Source organism: Coregonus clupeaformis, chromosome 2, assembly GCF_020615455.1.
Source record: "Coregonus clupeaformis isolate EN_2021a chromosome 2, ASM2061545v1, whole genome shotgun sequence".
NCBI classification, from domain to species: Eukaryota; Metazoa; Chordata; class Actinopteri; order Salmoniformes; family Salmonidae; genus Coregonus; species Coregonus clupeaformis.
Window position 1 is genome coordinate 24,650,396 of NC_059193.1, and position 16,884 is coordinate 24,667,279.

General features: G+C 45.4%; 1 protein-coding gene across 2 annotated transcripts in view; it reads left to right on the forward strand.

Moving 5' to 3' along the window:
• The first annotated feature begins 913 nt into the window (after positions 1–913).
• The window catches only part of LOC121532033 (ligand of Numb protein X 2-like), a 31,773-nt gene continuing 15,802 nt past the window's right edge, over positions 914–16,884 (forward strand). Inside the window, exons 1-4 of one of the 2 annotated variants that reach the window (XM_045227068.1) lie at positions 914–1,116; positions 6,608–6,862; positions 7,824–8,463; positions 11,252–11,448. In XM_045227068.1, coding sequence (XP_045083003.1) covers positions 8,051–8,463; positions 11,252–11,448 — 610 coding nt within the window. In that variant the 5' untranslated portion in view covers positions 914–1,116; positions 6,608–6,862; positions 7,824–8,050. The remainder of the gene's footprint in view (positions 1,117–6,607; positions 6,863–7,823; positions 8,464–11,251; positions 11,449–16,884) is intronic. The other variant, XM_045227069.1, reaches the window with a different exon arrangement.

Below are 16,884 nucleotides of genomic sequence, written 5' to 3' on the forward strand. Positions count from 1 at the left end.
ATTTGTTTATGAACATTGGAGTAAAATAAGCTTATATTTGGGTTCTGATGGGGTACGACAGTTGAACTAAGCTCATGAGACATTTCTAAATGATATTCCTCAAGAATCAATGGGTAGGAACTGCTGAATTACCTTTAGCATAAATGGTCTTCAAAAATGGTCTTCAACATAAAGTGTTTATTTAGCTAATTCAAATCTACATTTTCCCTAAATCTGTTTTATCAATTCCTAGGCTACAGTATAGGCTGCTACTATGTCTAAACTGAATCTGAACAAGGGACTGCCCATTGTAAAATGCAGATGATAACACATACAGGCCAGGTGCCGGCGCCGACGGAGAAGGGCGAATTCTACGAGTTCACTTCCAACCCAACTTTGCTATATATTGACTTTAATCATCTGCATCGTTAGGAAGGGCTCGTAAGCAAGCATTTCACGGTAAAGTCTACACCAGTTGTAGTCGGCGCATGTGACAAATACAATGTCATTTGGTGTTCAATAATTAATGCTAAAAGCATACGTATGCAGTGAATGGTTTATGGCAATGGTTTATCACGCAATCCACGTGATACTTAGAAAGATCCATTAGAAAGTAACCTAACGTAGCAGGCCTAAGATAAACAATTTAAAAGTAACCTGCCTAATTTGAATATCACTTTCTACGTCAGATCCTACTTGTTTGTTGTTCGAAACTAGAAATATTGCCTGTACCAAAGATGGTGGATAAATAAAGATAGTTCACTCAGTCCGATTACCATTGAATACAATTGTCAGTTCCTGTCTACTTAAGAGGGTGTCTCTCCCATAGACACGAATGCGATAGCAGCTACGTCTGGTCTACTTGGTTCATTGACTGCCATTGAAACATATAAAATGAGGGAGTGGGATGTCTCGCTGACTTTTCCATCTCTGGTCTGTACAACCTATTACACCTGAGGCGGCGCCCTGTGAAGAATGAGCTGTATTATTCACTCAGAAATGTAACGTGTAGGATTATATTAATCGTTTCTCGCTTTATTATCGGAGTTTCTCGAGGCTATAGGCTACTTTAGTCATAGCACGATTTCACGACTGTCTTTGTTTTATTACTTCCGGGAATAAAAGCCCTTCACACAGGTAAGAAGACGAGTTTCGGTCTAGGCCATCTTTATGGTCTCGGCTCCCGCAAATTCTATTCTCTCATCAAACATGATTGTTTTACATTTTTCAAATGTATTCTCACACATTCCATACAGCCTACCTATAACATAAGTGTATGAGAATATAGCCTAGCCTAACACATTCCAACTAATTAAAGGTAGCCCATATCTCTGGTTGTGTTGTTGAAGGAGACAGAATTGTAATGTGGCCAGTAAGTTTCTGTTTTTAGAGTGCGTAATGTTCGGTATTCTTTTCCAGTGACTTGGGTAGACAAAGTAATAGCCTATGCCATAAAATGTATAGGAGGGTTAACACGTAATGGATTTGCCACACGTGTGCAATGCATAAATGAAGGAAGGGGAAAGTTTGCTCGGTTGTTAACCTCGTCATCAGCTGTCAGTGTCAGTGGGGACAGTGAATTATTTATGGTTTCTGACCAAGGAATAGACCAGCCCCAATGATGGCCTCTTTTCTACAGTAACACCATAGTGCTAAAGCCTGTGTCAGCATTAAAAGTGGGCACTTTCTGGTGAATTATGTAAAATTATAGAATATAACTAGGCTTTATCATATAATACCAAGGCTGTGTCATTTACAGTGAATATTGAAATAATACAGAATATTGAAATGGCACATCATTTGACTTAAGGCATTTAAATAGAGGTTACAGAAGATTTGCTCATACAACCAGGATATGCATAGCAATTTCAGACAGTCCTATTTGATCTTGAGGTGGTAGTGGCTACTGGTTAATTAATTTTTTTTCATTAATTGTGAGCTCCTCCCCATGGGAAACTGGTGTAATTTTCCCAAGAGCCTAAATCAAGAGGTTCTTTGTATCAATTGAACTATCAACTTCACATGATTATGGGCAATTCCACAGTAATGGAATTATGCTTTGACAGTTTTTTCACTTTAAAATGTATGCCAAACAAAAACCAAGTTTAACACACCATACAACTCTATGCACAAGGACTACGTTTAATTATTTAAACTGAAAAAATGTACAAAAGCTAATTTAGTGGAAGAACTGTGCAGATGCAAACTTTGATTTTTATGCGACCACGTTTACCAAACACTCTTGTTAAATATCTATAGTTGGTGACTACTATGATTTCCTATTGTAGCCAATTAATAATAATATGCCATTTAGCAGACGCTTTTATCCAAAGCGACTTACAGTCATGCGTGCATACATTTTTCGTGTATGGGTGGTCCCGGGGATCGAACCCACTACCTTGGCGTTACAAGCGCCGTGCTCTACCAGCTGAGCTACAGAGGACCACAATTAAATTGCAGTAATTCCGTTACAAATATTTTGGTAATTCCGTTAACGTTTTGGTTACTGAATTACGAGTTTTAATCACTTAATAATTCATAAACAAAATTGATATCATTAAAATAAATCAATATAACTAATTGGTAGGTCTACCGTTACTTGTTACTTCTGTGAACTTTCATTATCCTCCCTCCTCATAAGGGAGATAAATTATAAAATATCTTAAAGATATGTGGGTTTTTGGTAACAGAATTACAAGGCACAAGGCAATATTTCTTAAACTTACAGAAGGTTAACAATTTCTCCAAAACTAAATCTGAAGGTGTTGATATTAGTTGGCAGGGTTCTTTATGTCTGCATTATTGTGTTTTGATGTATTTCTGATATCGTTTAAGACTTTTTCTGGTAGATGTTTTCTAAGATCTCTTTTCCATCTGTTTGACCAGAAATCAAAGCCTTTACTTATGCCTAGTTTTTAAGATGGAAATGGTTGAAAAATGTATCTATGCCTTTATTTCCCCAAAATATAGCTTTCATTTGGAAGAGGTACTTTCCTTTGAATAATGGATAGAACCACATTGATTAATTAATGTTTTTGTTTTTCATTCTCTCTGTATTGAATAGCAGACCTAAGTATCTTTATGTGACCTATTCTCTAGTTATGGATGGATATTCATGGTCAGAAGTTGATGTCTTGTTTCTGGAGCCCAGTGTCGAGTGTGTTCTTCAGACAGTGGTCTACTGCTGAACAGTGGGATGATTAGATCCTGTGACTGTGCACTTTAGCCTGGATGGGTCTCTGTAGCAGAGACTGTGGTACCAATGGGCAATCATGCAACTGTCTGGTAGAAAGGGAGTGGGTAGATTATGAAGTAATGTGAATTTTAGGGGGTAAGGTTTTCTGTTTTGGCATTGCTTGTATTTTCACTTTCAGTCAATCAGAGTCAAATCCTTCAGGACACACCCCTTTTAGATGATTGAATACCGTCTCAGCCAAGGGAGTTGTTCTGTTTGCCTCATGGCTTCACCTGGGTTCACTTTATGAGGGTGTGGCGGAACATGTGACTCGCCTCTGCTGTTGTGGAGACACAATGGAAACATTGGTGAGGTGAGTTTTATTGTGAGCCAAGACATTTTTCCTAGAAAGCTTTGAATATCACATGATTATTCATTGTTCTTGAGGCATTATCCCCCATCAAGGTGACTTTGTCAGCTTCAGAACATACCTTTCAACAGGATTCAACTTCACATGAAAAGTTCAGTACTTAACAATGCAACATCACATTGCCAACGTGAGAATGTATAGCACTGCATACCACTGCTGTCAAAGCATGTTTAGCCCTAGATAACAATTAACAAAAATTATGAAAACATCAATACTACTGAAGATTTTACTCCTAGCAATTGCCTCCTAGCATTAGAAACCATTGATTAAAATATATGATTCATGTCTTTTTAATATGATATTAAACATTAAAGCTCAATGGAACTTTAGATCGGTTATACGTGACAACATGCCCTTTTAGGAGATGAGTAGTTGAACAGACTTAATAAAGTTATTACGTGAAAGAAGAATCAAAGAAAGGATGATGTACAACCAGGGGATGTGTATAAAGGCAGTAGTAATAACCAGGGGATGTGTAAAGCAGTAGTAATAACCAGGGGATGTGTAAAGGCAGTAGTATTAACCAGGGGACGTGTAAAGGCAGTAGTAATAACCAGGGGACGTATAAAGGCAGTAGTATTAACCAGGGGATGTGTAAAGGCAGTAGTATTAACCAGGGGACGTGTAAAGGCAGTAGTAATAACCAGGGGACGTATAAAGGCAGTAGTATTAACCAGGGGACATGTAAAGGCAGTAGTAATAACCAGGGGACGTATAAAGGCAGTAGTAATAACCAGGGGACGTGTAAAGGCAGTAGTAATAACCAGGGGACGTATAAAGGCAGTAGTAATAACCAGGGGACGTGTAAAGGCAGTAGTAATAACCAGGGGACGTATAAAGGCAGTAGTATTAACCAGGGGACATGTAAAGGCAGTAGTAATAACCAGGGGACGTATAAAGGCAGTAGTATTAACCAGGGGACGTGTAAAGGCAGTAGGAATAACCAGGGGACGTGTAAAGGCAGTAGTATTAACCAGGGGACGTGTAAAGGCAGTAGTAATAACCAGGGGACATATAAATGCAGTAGTATGAACCAGGGGATGTGTAAAGGCAGTAGTAATAACCAGGGGATGTGTAAAGGCAGTAGTATGAACCAGGGGATGTGTAAAGGCAGTAGTAATAACCAGGGGACATGTAAAGGCAGTAGACTAAAATGTAAATGTAGTAATAACCAAGGGACATGTAAAGGCAGTAGTAATAACCAGGAAATGTGTAAAGGCTGTAGTATTAACCAGGGGATGTAGTATTAACCAGGGGATGTGTAAAGGCAGTAGTAATAACCAGGGGATGTAGTATTAATCAGGGGATGTGTAAAAGCAGTAGTATTAACCAGGGGATTTAGTATTAACCAGGGGATGTGTAAAGGCAGTAGTAATAACCAGGGAATGTGTAAAGGCAGTAGTATGTACTCCTGAGTGGCGCAGTGGTCTAAGGCACTGCATCGCAGTGCTAACTGTGCCACTAGAGATCCTGGTTCGAATCCAGGCTCTGTCGCAGCCGGCCGCGACTGGGAGACTCATGGGCGGCACACAATTGGCCCAGCGTCGTCCAGGGTAGGGGAGGGAATGGCCGGCAGGGATGTAGCTCAGTTGATAGAGCATGGCGTTTGCAACGCCAGGGTTGTGGGTTCGATTCCCACGGGGGGCCAGTACAAAAAAAACATGTATTCACTAACTGTAAGTTGCTCTGGATAAGAGCGTCTGCTAAATGACTAAAATGTAAATGTAATAACCAGGGGATTCTGTATGGTAGCTAGGCTTGGGGCGATATACCGTATATACCGGGGTATACAGACATACCGACGGTATGATTTTCAATACCGTAAAAACAAAATGGGTGCCACACCACTGCTTATAAATACAAGTAAACTATCTAAGATGTGTCAAATAAATGATATCCAGCTCAGGGCTCCAGCTATGCATTTGGTTTGATATTTGCTAGCTAGGTGGCAAGATCAAGCTTCTTGGTTACAGCAGAGACATTCAATCCCTTCCTGGATCAAGATCCATGTTGCCTAAATTGTTTTGTGCGTCAAAAAATACAAATAATAATAGTACTTCTTGTGTGCACATTCGGTAATACCGTATACCCCGGTATGGTACAAAAACTGTACGACGGTATGAACATCTGGATACCGCCCCAACCCTAATGGTAGCTAGTCTCACCCCTGCCATGAGCAGTGTGCATCCTTGAGGAACAGCCACAACCTCGTAAACCACTGCAGTAGTGTGTGTGTGGGGGGGAAGTGGACGTTGACACATGGCTTCCCAGCCGTCCCTACTTGGTATATGAGAGGGCCTGCACCATCCAGAGAGAGATGGAGTGGAGGGGCTAAGGGGCTGAGCAGGCCATCCATCACATCCTGCCTGCCTGGCTCCTCAGCGGCATACTGCCTTTAATAACCACAAGTGCTGCCTCCTCAATGAAACTCAATGGATCCTTCCACTCCCTATCTCTAAGCCACATTCTCTGTCCAGCTCTCTCCTATTAAACATTTATAGATGATGTGCTTTTATGCTATGGCAAATATGCATATCTAAGATCATGAGGAATTTTATTTAGGCTAATCTCTGTCTCGGTCAGGCAAGTCTAAACATGCATGTGCTGAAAAGGAGGCATTCCACTCAAGTAGGTAGTGTTTGTTTTGTTTTGTAGAGAATTCCAATATAGGACACCCTTGACCTTCATCTGAAGTAATCTCAGGTCAGATTGAATATTTGTAGAACCATGGTGCCTGCTCATGTGAATTCCCCAAAACTGTAAGTGGGGCAGAACCCTGTGCCACAGGATCCATGCCCCTTATCCATTACAAGACGAGGGATCACTTGAGTAACGAGAAAGAAAGGCGGTGAGAGAGTAGGCCATCCTGTTTGACCTCAGGCTGTGTGTGTGTGTGTGTACACCAGCCTCGGTGTAATTGCTCAGCCCTCGGTTTGGCCTCTGAGTGTTTTGCCTGCGCTAGTGCGATATCAGCCGTCTGAGTCCCCCTCCCCTCCTCTAATCCTCCTCTCCCCCCTCTTCAGGAATCGACGGAGGCAGGCTGAACACTCCTCCTCTCCGCCGAGCTCCCCTGTGCCTAGTCACACCACTCCCCCTCAGTTTGTCACACACACACCGCAAGCACACACAGATCCACTGACTGTGTGCCGGGGATGTGGAGCTCTGGTTTCAGTCAGGCTGCAGGCAGCCAGCACAGCTATTGGGTTTGAGGTTCTCGTTTGCATGCAGTGGCTGCCGACTGGCCGGGGTTCTTAACAACGCTGATATCAGCTTCTCAGGTAGGTGGAACAAAGTTAATGAGGAAGAAGATAAAGAATCCGTCTGGTCTTTTACCTTGCTGACCTCTCAACGGGGCCAGAGAGGAGTGCTGGGATCGGTGAATGAAGGGAATCTGATCTTAACCATGTGACAAAGGGGAACGAGAAATGGTGGCATGTAAACACATCTCAGTATTTGCATAAGTGATGTTGGAGGGGCACTCCTACTCAGTGTACTTTGTAAGCACAGGAGGCTGATGAGGGGAGGACGGCTCATAATAATGGCCGGAACGGAGCAAATGGAATGGCATCAATGTGAAACCATGTGTTTGATTTATGTGATACCATTCCACAATTCCGCTCCAGCCGTTACCACGAGCCCGTCCTCCCCAATTAAGGTGCCACCAGCCTCCTGTAAGATATTCATATATGCTTTTTAGTTTTTGTTGCAGTTTGTGGGTTTTACGATTCATTTCACAAGAGTGTTGATTGGAGCTTACAAATCAGCTCCTTTTCTTTGCACATGTGTAGAGTAAGTTGCCAAAAGACTCAGCGAAGAATGAGAGAGGGAATTCATGGAGAGATTAGAAGCCTCACAGAGGGTTGGAGACCTCTGCTGATTGGGCACGAGGGGGTCATTAGTGATGTGGATTGCATTTTTGCCCAGTTCATTCAGAGTTCTCATTCTCTCCCAGTGCCATGCCTTTGTTCCTTTCCATTAGCACGGTTTTCACATTTAGTCCTTTTTCTCCCTTTCTCACCTCATTTCATGGAGGTTTACCCCTTTAATGAAGCGCACAGTGACATGTAGTCGAAAGGAGAATTCCTTTAGTTCCTCAGGAATCTGGCTGAGAGGAAACAGCTGCAGCTGGCCTCCATATTGTTGCCGCTCTGTGGATTTGTTATTTCCTGTTGAGCTGGTCAGTACGAGTAGAAAAAGTAACAACTCTAACGGCAGACCTCTTTGTGCTCCCCTCAACAGAAATCCAGGATGAAGACATGAGGAGGAGAGGACGCACAGTGGATCAGGGTTTCAACCTCACCCCTTTCAATGGATTCAGTCTGGGATGTTTGCCCCCTAATGAAATAAAATAAACTAAGCAGATCCTTTCTGGGATCAAGAGTGAGTGCAGGAACAGGCACAGAGAAAGTTGGATAGTGGAACAAAGGAAGTTGGACTTGCTAGATAGGTATCCCAGCCAGTGTGCCATGACGGAGCCCAACGTCCCCAGCTGTAGCAGCAGCATCAGCAGTGCTGGCCTGGCATGGGCAAAGATGTGTAAGGAGTGTGGCCAGCAGCACGAGGGGGGCCAGGAGAACCACCTGTACGAATACCAGGATGAGGTAGATGACGAGCTGGTGTGCCACATCTGTCTGCAGCCCCTGCTGCGGCCCATGGACACGCCGTGCGGACACACCTACTGCTTCCAGTGCCTCAGCAGCTTCCTGAAGGAGCAGGACTTCTGTCCTGTGGACCGCCAGCGGCTGCAGCTGCACCAGTGCCGGCCCTCCAGCCTGCTGGTCAGGAACCTGCTGGACAAGCTGACCGTGCTCTGCCCACACCAAGCTGAGTGCCAGCAGCAGATGCAGCGCTGCGAGCTGCAGCCCCACCTGCACAACAGGTAAATGGGGTTATGTCCGGGGCACAGGGAAGAGGGAGTTGGAGATGGGAAAGTTATTTAGTTTAGAGTTAAGCTTAAAATGTCTGCTTTGCAACAACAGTAAGTTAGCCAAAATAGGAACTGTCTTTTACTCTAGTTTAAATGTGGCAATTATGTCTATGTCTGAAATGTATTTTCCTACGCAATTCATTTGGAGTTAATGGGTACACAGGCCTGTCAAAGGTCAAAATCAAATCAAATCAAAATGTATTTGTCACATGCACTGAATACAACAGGAAATGCTTACTTAAAATAATAATAATAATATGCCATTTAGCAGACGCTTTTATCCAAAGCGACTTACAGTCATGTGTGCATACATTTTTACGTATGGGTGGTCCCGGGGATCGAACCCACTACCCTGGCATTACAAGCGCCATGCTCTACCAATTGAGCTAAATCCCTTAACCAACAATGCAGTTCAATTGAGTTAAAAAAATAAAATAAAAAGTTACACAATAACAATACCGAGGCTATATAGAGGGGTTACCGGTAACGAGTCAATGTGCGAGGGTACAGGTTAGCCGAGGTAATTTGTACAGGTAGGTAGGGGTAAAGTGACTATGCATAGATAATAAACAGCGAGTAGTAGCAGTGTAAAAACAATGGGGGTATTTAGCTTGTCTGGTAGGCTCGCGTCACTGGGCAGCTCGCGGCTGGGTTTCCCTTTGTAGTCCTTAATAGTTTGCAAGCCCTGCCACATCTGACGAGCGCCAGAGCCGGTATAGTAGGATTCAGTCTTAGTCCTGTATCAGTCTTAGTCCTGTATGGACGCTTTGCCTGTTTGATGGTTCGTCTGAGGGCATAGCAGGATTTCTTATAAGTGTCCGGATTAGTGTCCCGCTCCTTGAAAGTGGCAGCTCTAGCCTTTAGCTCGGTGTGGATGTTGCCTGTAATCCATGACTTCTGGTTGGGATATGTGCGTACGGTCACTGTGGGGAAGACGTCATCGATGCACTTATTGATGAAGCCGGTAACTGAGGTGGTATAATCCTCAATGCCGTTAGATGAATCCCGGAACATATTCCAGTCTGTGCTAGCAAAACAGTCCTGTAGCGTAGCATCTGCGTCATCTGACCACTTTTGCTTGTAAGCAGGAATCAGGGGGATAGAATTATGGTCAGATTTGCCACATGGAGGGCGAGGGAGAGCTTTGTATGCATCTCTATTTGTGGAGTAAAGGTGGTCTAGAGTTTTTTTTCCTCTGGTTGCACGTGATATGCTGGTAGAAATTAGGTTAAACTGATTTAAGTTTGCCTGCATTAAAGTTCCCGGCCACTAGCAGCGCCGCTTCTGGATGAGCATTTTCTTGTTTGCTTATGGCCGTATACAGCTCGTTGAGTGCGTTCTTAGTACCAGCATCGGTTTGTGGTGGTAAATAGACGGCTACAAAAATTTTGATGAAAACTCTCTTGGTAGATAGTGTGGTCTGCAGTTTATCATGAGGTACTCTACCTCAGGCGAGCAATACCTCAAGACATCTTTAATATTAGACATTGTGCACCAGCTGTTATTGACAAATAGACAACCACCACCACCCCTCGTCTTACCAGACGTAGCTGTTCTGTCCTGCCGATGCACGGAAAACCCAGCCAAATGTATATTATCTGTGACGTCGTTCAGCCCGACTCTGTGAAACATAAGATATTACAGTTTTTAATGTCCCTTTGGTAGGATAGTCTCGAGCGGAGATCATCCTGTTTATTTTCCAGTGATTGCACGTTGGCCAAAAGAATGGATGGTAGAGGCGGGTTACCCACTCCCGACAAATTCTCACAAGGCACCCCGATCTCCGCCCCCTGTATTTCCGTATTTTCTTCACGCGAATGACGGGGATTTGGGCCTGGTCTCGGAGAAGCAGTATATCCAAAATAAGTTATGAACAGTGGGGAAAAACACACAAAATACCACAGTTGGTTAGGAGCCCGTAAAACGGCAGCCATCCCTTCCGGCGCCCCGACCATAAGTCAGTCAGGTTTAAACTTCAATGAAATAGCTTTAATTACATAGTACCTGGACTCAAAGGAGAAGTTCAGTCTCAAGTATGAAAATGTATGCACTCACTAACTGTAAGTCGCTCTGGATAAGAGCGTCTGCTAAATGACGTAAATGTAAATGTAAATATCATACCCTCCAAGAGGAGTTTAATTTGTAGATTAGTTTTCCCATTCCTCACGTGGCCAGTGGGGTGCTTATCATCTTAGTGGTTAGCGAGCAACAATGACGCAGTCAGTAGTGGGTAAAGGTTGTATTGTGATAGCTGGTCATGCTGCAGCCATCCGCCCAGTGCAAACAGAGATGAGGCAAAGTTCAGACAGCGGGACCAGCAGCAGTAGCTCTCTCTCTGTCTTAATCACACTCGACCTGTCCCCCCCTCAGACTCCCTGCAATGCAGTAAAATAGGCTCCTCATCTGCATAGCTCCTCTCCTCTTCTCATAGTCTCTCTCTCTCTGACTCCCTCAACAGTCACACAATCTATTCATTTCCACACCTCTAGCTTGAGCCCCATTTAGCGTTTTAGAATTGTCCTCCTCACTGAAACAAATGAATAAACATCGATTGTACTCTCTTTTTTGCTGGTCACACAGAATCTAAAGGAAGTCTGGTCACTCAGGATATTTTAGGTTACCTTCATTGACAGTTTTGGACAAATGTAATGAGGGTTAATTAAAAGAAGGACTGTTGAATGTTGACCTCTCTTTTTCTCTACCTCTCTTTTTCTTTCCCTTTCTCCCACTCCTCCCTCAGATGTCCTGTTTTCAGAAGGCTGAAGGAGGAAGCAGCGAGGAGGAAGAGACCCCCCTGGAAAGAGCTTAAGGGGAACAGGGGCGAGGGGGAGTCAGGTGCTGATGCCAAACACACCCCTACGATGACCCGCACCCCCACCCGGGGTGTCCTGCCCGAGCCTGGCCTTATCAACCCCGCCTTCGAAGAGAGCGAGGAGGGTAAGATGTCACACGTAACTCACTTCCTACTCCGCCCACAACGCAAACAGTTAGACGTCACACTGACGTCACTATGTCTGAAGTCTGATTATAGGAGGATGATAATGATAGTCTGTCAGTCTAAGTGAATAGCAGTGAGCTCCCATTGAAAAAAATTATGCTTTTTAAGAATGGAAAAATCTATATCAGTGTTTAGGGCTGTGCCGGTCACGAAATTTCGTCAGCCGGTGATTGTCAAGCAAATAACTGCTGGTCTCACGGTAATTGACCGTTAATTAACATGAACACATTTAACATCTCCTGGCTTCCACACATAGCCTACAAGCCACTGATGCAGACCTTTGGAACATCTACATTAATCCATGTAATATAGCCTACACCTTCACAATAAACCCATTATTTATTTTAGACAGGTCTAAAGAAACATGATGTGAAGAAAATGTAGTCTATTTCAGAAGAACAGAATAGCATACTCTGAGTTGTCCTTATGTTAGGTCCTGATCTGGCTATGCCATATGGCTGTGGGCTACACTAGTTCATTTAGCAGGCAAGTATGAAGAATACAATTGAACAAAGCTGAATAAAATAGAAAGGATATTCCCCCTAAAAAAATCCATGCCTTTTGCGGCCAGTGGCCGTTGTGCCCTTGGGCTAAATATAACAATTATAATTCCCTTCTCCCTGAGAGCTACGTTCTCTGAAGCACCTCTCACTCACATGGCTCTCCATCATGTGATCGGGTCTTTCTCACAGGCTGTAAGTAAAGACAGACACAACTGCGCGCGACCTTATCCAATTCCGAGGTGCATATTGAAGATATTGGAAGAACTGTCCACATTTACTTTTCACCAGCCAACAAGATAAGTAGGCCTAATGAACAGCAAAAGCACTAGCCTATGTCAAGCTACTATCCCCCATAGTACAAAAACTGACCTATTCTATGCGATAAATAAATATTCCAAACATAGTATGGGGCAGTTGTGGGATGGACTAGATCCCAAATTAGTACAACCACTAGCATCAAAAAAACTTTTTTACGCAATGTTGATAAACTATTAGGCTATTTCTTCACATTATAAGCGCAGCAATGCTAGGCTATAAGCGCGAATGTTCCATTATTGGGAAAACACCATTATCAAAAGTGACCTCAAATGCGATTATGCATGTAATGCTTTTATTATGAAGGTGCATTTCTATGGTGAAAGTATCTTCCCCAAGCTTGAAACTCAGGTGCTGCTTATGTATGCCAGTTAGGCTCTATACCCCTTGTAAAGCGGCTTCATCTGCTCAATTTTAAGAAGTTATATGATCACTTTAGTTGTGATATAAACCTTATCAAAACATGTAGGCCTATGAGCTAGGCTACATGAGGTGTGCGACTATGATTTCAAAAAGTAGCAAAAAAAATAGGTATTGTTTCTTGCCTTACGCTGGGCATCATTCACAAGTGATACGCTAATATTGTCACCCATCAGACTATTCTTGATTGAATCTTGTCTTTGCATATATTATTTAGTAGATGTGTGAAATTTGTTTTGATTTAGAATGGACCATTATCATGCACCTGTCTCGGAACAAGGGCAGGGGAAAAAATACATATCATCTATGCACTTAAAAAGCGAATGGAGGACGCTTTTCCCGTGGGTCATTTTCATGCCAGCCAGGTAGGCTATACTCCTGTTGTAAAGAAAAGCAATGTACTTAATATTAGGAAAGTTGAGAAATAAATATAGTATTCCTAGCCAATAGAAAGCTGATGGGATCCACCTCTTTTTAATAGAGGCCAGCACTCTGTTTTTTTCACGCAATTGCATAGCCTATAGAAATGTTGTGCAACATGAGCTCATGGGCTCTCGTTAAGTGTTTGATTAGATTTTAGATTACGTTTGCATTGATGTCAGAGTGGTTAGAGGGAAAATAGAGTGCTGAGGACCAGGTAGTTAGCAAGTTTGGTAGGCTACTAATGACCATCAGCAGCATCAGTGTATGGAGAAGCCTAGCTACCGTGACTAAACGGTCACGTGGAATTTGACTGCCTTCATGACTCGTGACCGTCGGTGTGGCGGTAATACAGTCACCGTAACAGCCCTATCAGTGTTAATTGGGTCAACGAAGGTGTAAGGAGTTTATGAAAGCACCCAGGGAAAGGAAGTGAGCGGAAACAGTTTAGCAGCTGTGTTGACTTTAGGGAAAACCCAAAACCCCTTTGATGTGGCCATTCTTGGCAAGAGAGCTGTCAAAGATGGAGAGGAGGAGTATTGCTGACATCGTTAATTTTGCCCCTGGATTTCAGACACTCGGGCCAAATCATCGTCTGAACCTTCAGAACGTGTATCAACCAGTCCTCCTATAGCTCCTCCCACTAGCCTCCTCTGGTATCAATCTAACCTCTGTCTGGTAGAACCCCTTGAGGCATTTTGTAATCCAGTACCGTGGAACGAAGTCCATCAAACAAAGTTACCTGGCAACTGCCGATTGATATCACAGAAATGATTACCTCATTGTGAGTGTTTCTTGGGGAATAAGTTGCCACTCGCCCTACTTGATTGAAAACTAGGGTTGTGTGTTGGAATCGGACACACAATGAAAGTGTCACGAGTTGCTAAGCCAGAACCCAGAAGCAGACCAGGACAAGGTAAGTTGAAACGAAGGTGAGTGTTTATTTACAAGTTCAAGAGTGATGCTGAATAATCCAGGGAACAGAGCGGGCGGCGTTGATTAGTTGTTGGGGGTGCAGTGGTTGATCCCATCCTGGGTCGGCAGCCGCCACCACCAGGCAGAGGTTGGATGAAGGTTCGGACGGGTGACTGCAGATGGAACAAAACGGGGGTAAGTAAGCAACAAACCAACAAGGTGCAAAAACAACAAAACTAACGCTAGGCTCTAAGACTGATACTCTGGTAAACCTACTGTTCATGGCTAACGATCCGGCAGGGAATGGATGTTAGGCCAGAGCCTAAGAAGGGTGATGATCAGGACCAGGTGCGCAGATTGCTGATGGGATGCAGGTGCGGAAATCAAGAGAGCTCCCCGGAGCGTTCCAGAACCCTCGGGAAACTGGAGATCACGAACATAACAACTAGTCCACAGACAGGACCCGACTCAGACTGCCGGGATCGTTACAGTACCCCCTCCGACCGAACGCCACCGGGCGGACTCCCCCGGAGCGCCAGGATGGAGGCGGTAGAAGTCACTGATGAGGTCAGCATCTAGGACCTGTCGCCGCGGAATCCAACTCCTCTCTTCAGGACCATACCCCTCCCAGTCCACGAGATACTGGAAACCCCGGCCCCGCCGTCTGGAATCCATGATGCGACGCACCGTGTAGGCAGGACCACCTCCGATCATCCGAGGAGGAGGAGGAGGAGGCGGAGGAGGCAACAGAGGACTGAGGAAAACAGGCTTGAGGCAGGAGACATGAAAGGTGGGATGGACTCTGAGCGTCCTCGGGAGTTTGAGTCGAACTGCCACCGGATTGATCACCTTCTCCACCACAAACGGACCAATGAACTTCGGTAACAACTTCCTAGACTCAGTCCGTAAAGGAAGATCCCGTGTGGCCAACCAGACCCCTATCTCCGATGGTGTAGGTGGGAGCGGGGATCCGGCGACGATTCGCCTGGAGCTGATACGGTCCGAAACTCTAAGGAGTGCTTTTCTGGCCCGATGCCAGGTCCGGTGGCAACGACGAATATGGACCTGAACAGAAGGCACTGAGAGCTCCTTCTCCTGAGAAGGGAACAAGGGAGGTTGGTAGCCATACAGGCACTGGAAGGGGAGACATCCCAGTGGCAGATGTAGGGAGAGTATTGTGGGCATACTCAACCCAAGGCAACTGAGAGACCCAGGAGGTGGGGTTGGAAGAGGCCAGACAGCGTAGCGTGGATTCCATCTTCTGGTTGGCTCTCTCCGCCTGACCATTAGATTGGGGGTGAAAACCAGATGTGAGACTGACTGTAGCTCCAATGGCCAAACAGAAGGACTTCCAGACAGCAGAGGTAAACTGAGGGCCACGGTCGGAAACGATATCACTGGGCAACCCGTGGACCCTGAAAACCTCCCCTAACCAGGATCTCGGACGTCTCCGAGGCAGAGGGAAGCTTGGCAATAGGCACAAAGTGGGCGAACTTGCTGAATCTGTCCACGATAGTCAGAACGACCGTGTTCCCCTCAGAAGCGGGCAACCCAGTGACAAAGTCCAGGGCCAGATGCGACCATGGTCGCCGGGGAATAGGAAGGGGGTGAAGTAGTCCAGAGCTGGGCCGATTGGTACTCTTATTCTGCGCACACACTGGACAGGCAGCAACATAACCCCGAGTATCCTCGGCCATGGCAGGCCACCAAAACGTCTGCGAAGAAACGCCATTGTCCGAGCCACGCCAGGGTGACAAGCCATCTTGCTGGCGTGGGACCATTTGAGGACAGCAGGACGAATCCGACTCAGGCACAAACAACCGACCGGGTGGACCGTTACCGGGACCGGGCTGAGTCCGAAGGGCCGCCAGCACCTCCTCCTCAATCTTCCACATAACTGCTCCCACGACGCAGTTCCGGGGGAGAATTGTCTCGGTCTTGGACCCACTCTCCTCCGTCTTGGAGAACATCCGGGACAAGGCGTCCGCCTTGCCGTTCTTAGATCCAGGTCGGAACGTCAGGGAAAACTTGAATCGTCCGAAAAACAACGCCCACCTGGCCTGACGGGAGTTGAGACGTTTAGCCGATTGTACGTAAGCAAGATTCTTGTGGTCAGTCCAGACAATAAACGGTTGCTCCGCCCCCCTCCAACCAGTGGCGCCACTCCTCCAAGGCAAGTTTCACCGCGAGAAGCTCCCGGTTACCCACATCGTAATTCCTCTCCGCAGGCGAAAGGCGACGAGAGTAGTAGGCGCAGGGATGGAGTTTACTGTCCGTGGAGCATCGCTGCGACAGGATGGCGCCAACTCCCCACATCAGACGCGTCCACTTCAACGACGAACTGACGGGCCGTGTCCGGTTGAGAGAGAATCGGTGCGTTGGTGAATCGCCTCTTCAAATCCAGAAACGCTCGATCCGCCTCCGGATTCCACTTGAAGGTCCTGATACTGGAAGTCAAGGCAGTTAACGGAGCGGCCACACGGCTGTAATCCCGGATGAATCTGCGGTAGAAATTCGCAAACCCCAAAAAATCTCTGGAGCTGCAATCTCGTACCGGGCTGGGCCCATTCCAGAACCGCTCTAACCTTCTCCTGGTCCATCCTAATCTCTCCCCTGGAGATGATGTACCCGAGAAAGGATGTCGTGTGGGCGTGAAACTCGCACTTCTCGGCCTTCACGAACAGGCGATTCTCCAACAATCGCTGCAGAACCTGCCGGACATGCTGGACGTGGTCGGAAGGTTCCTTCGAGAAGATCAGAATGTCATCCAGGTAAACAAACACAAAGAGACCGATCATATCT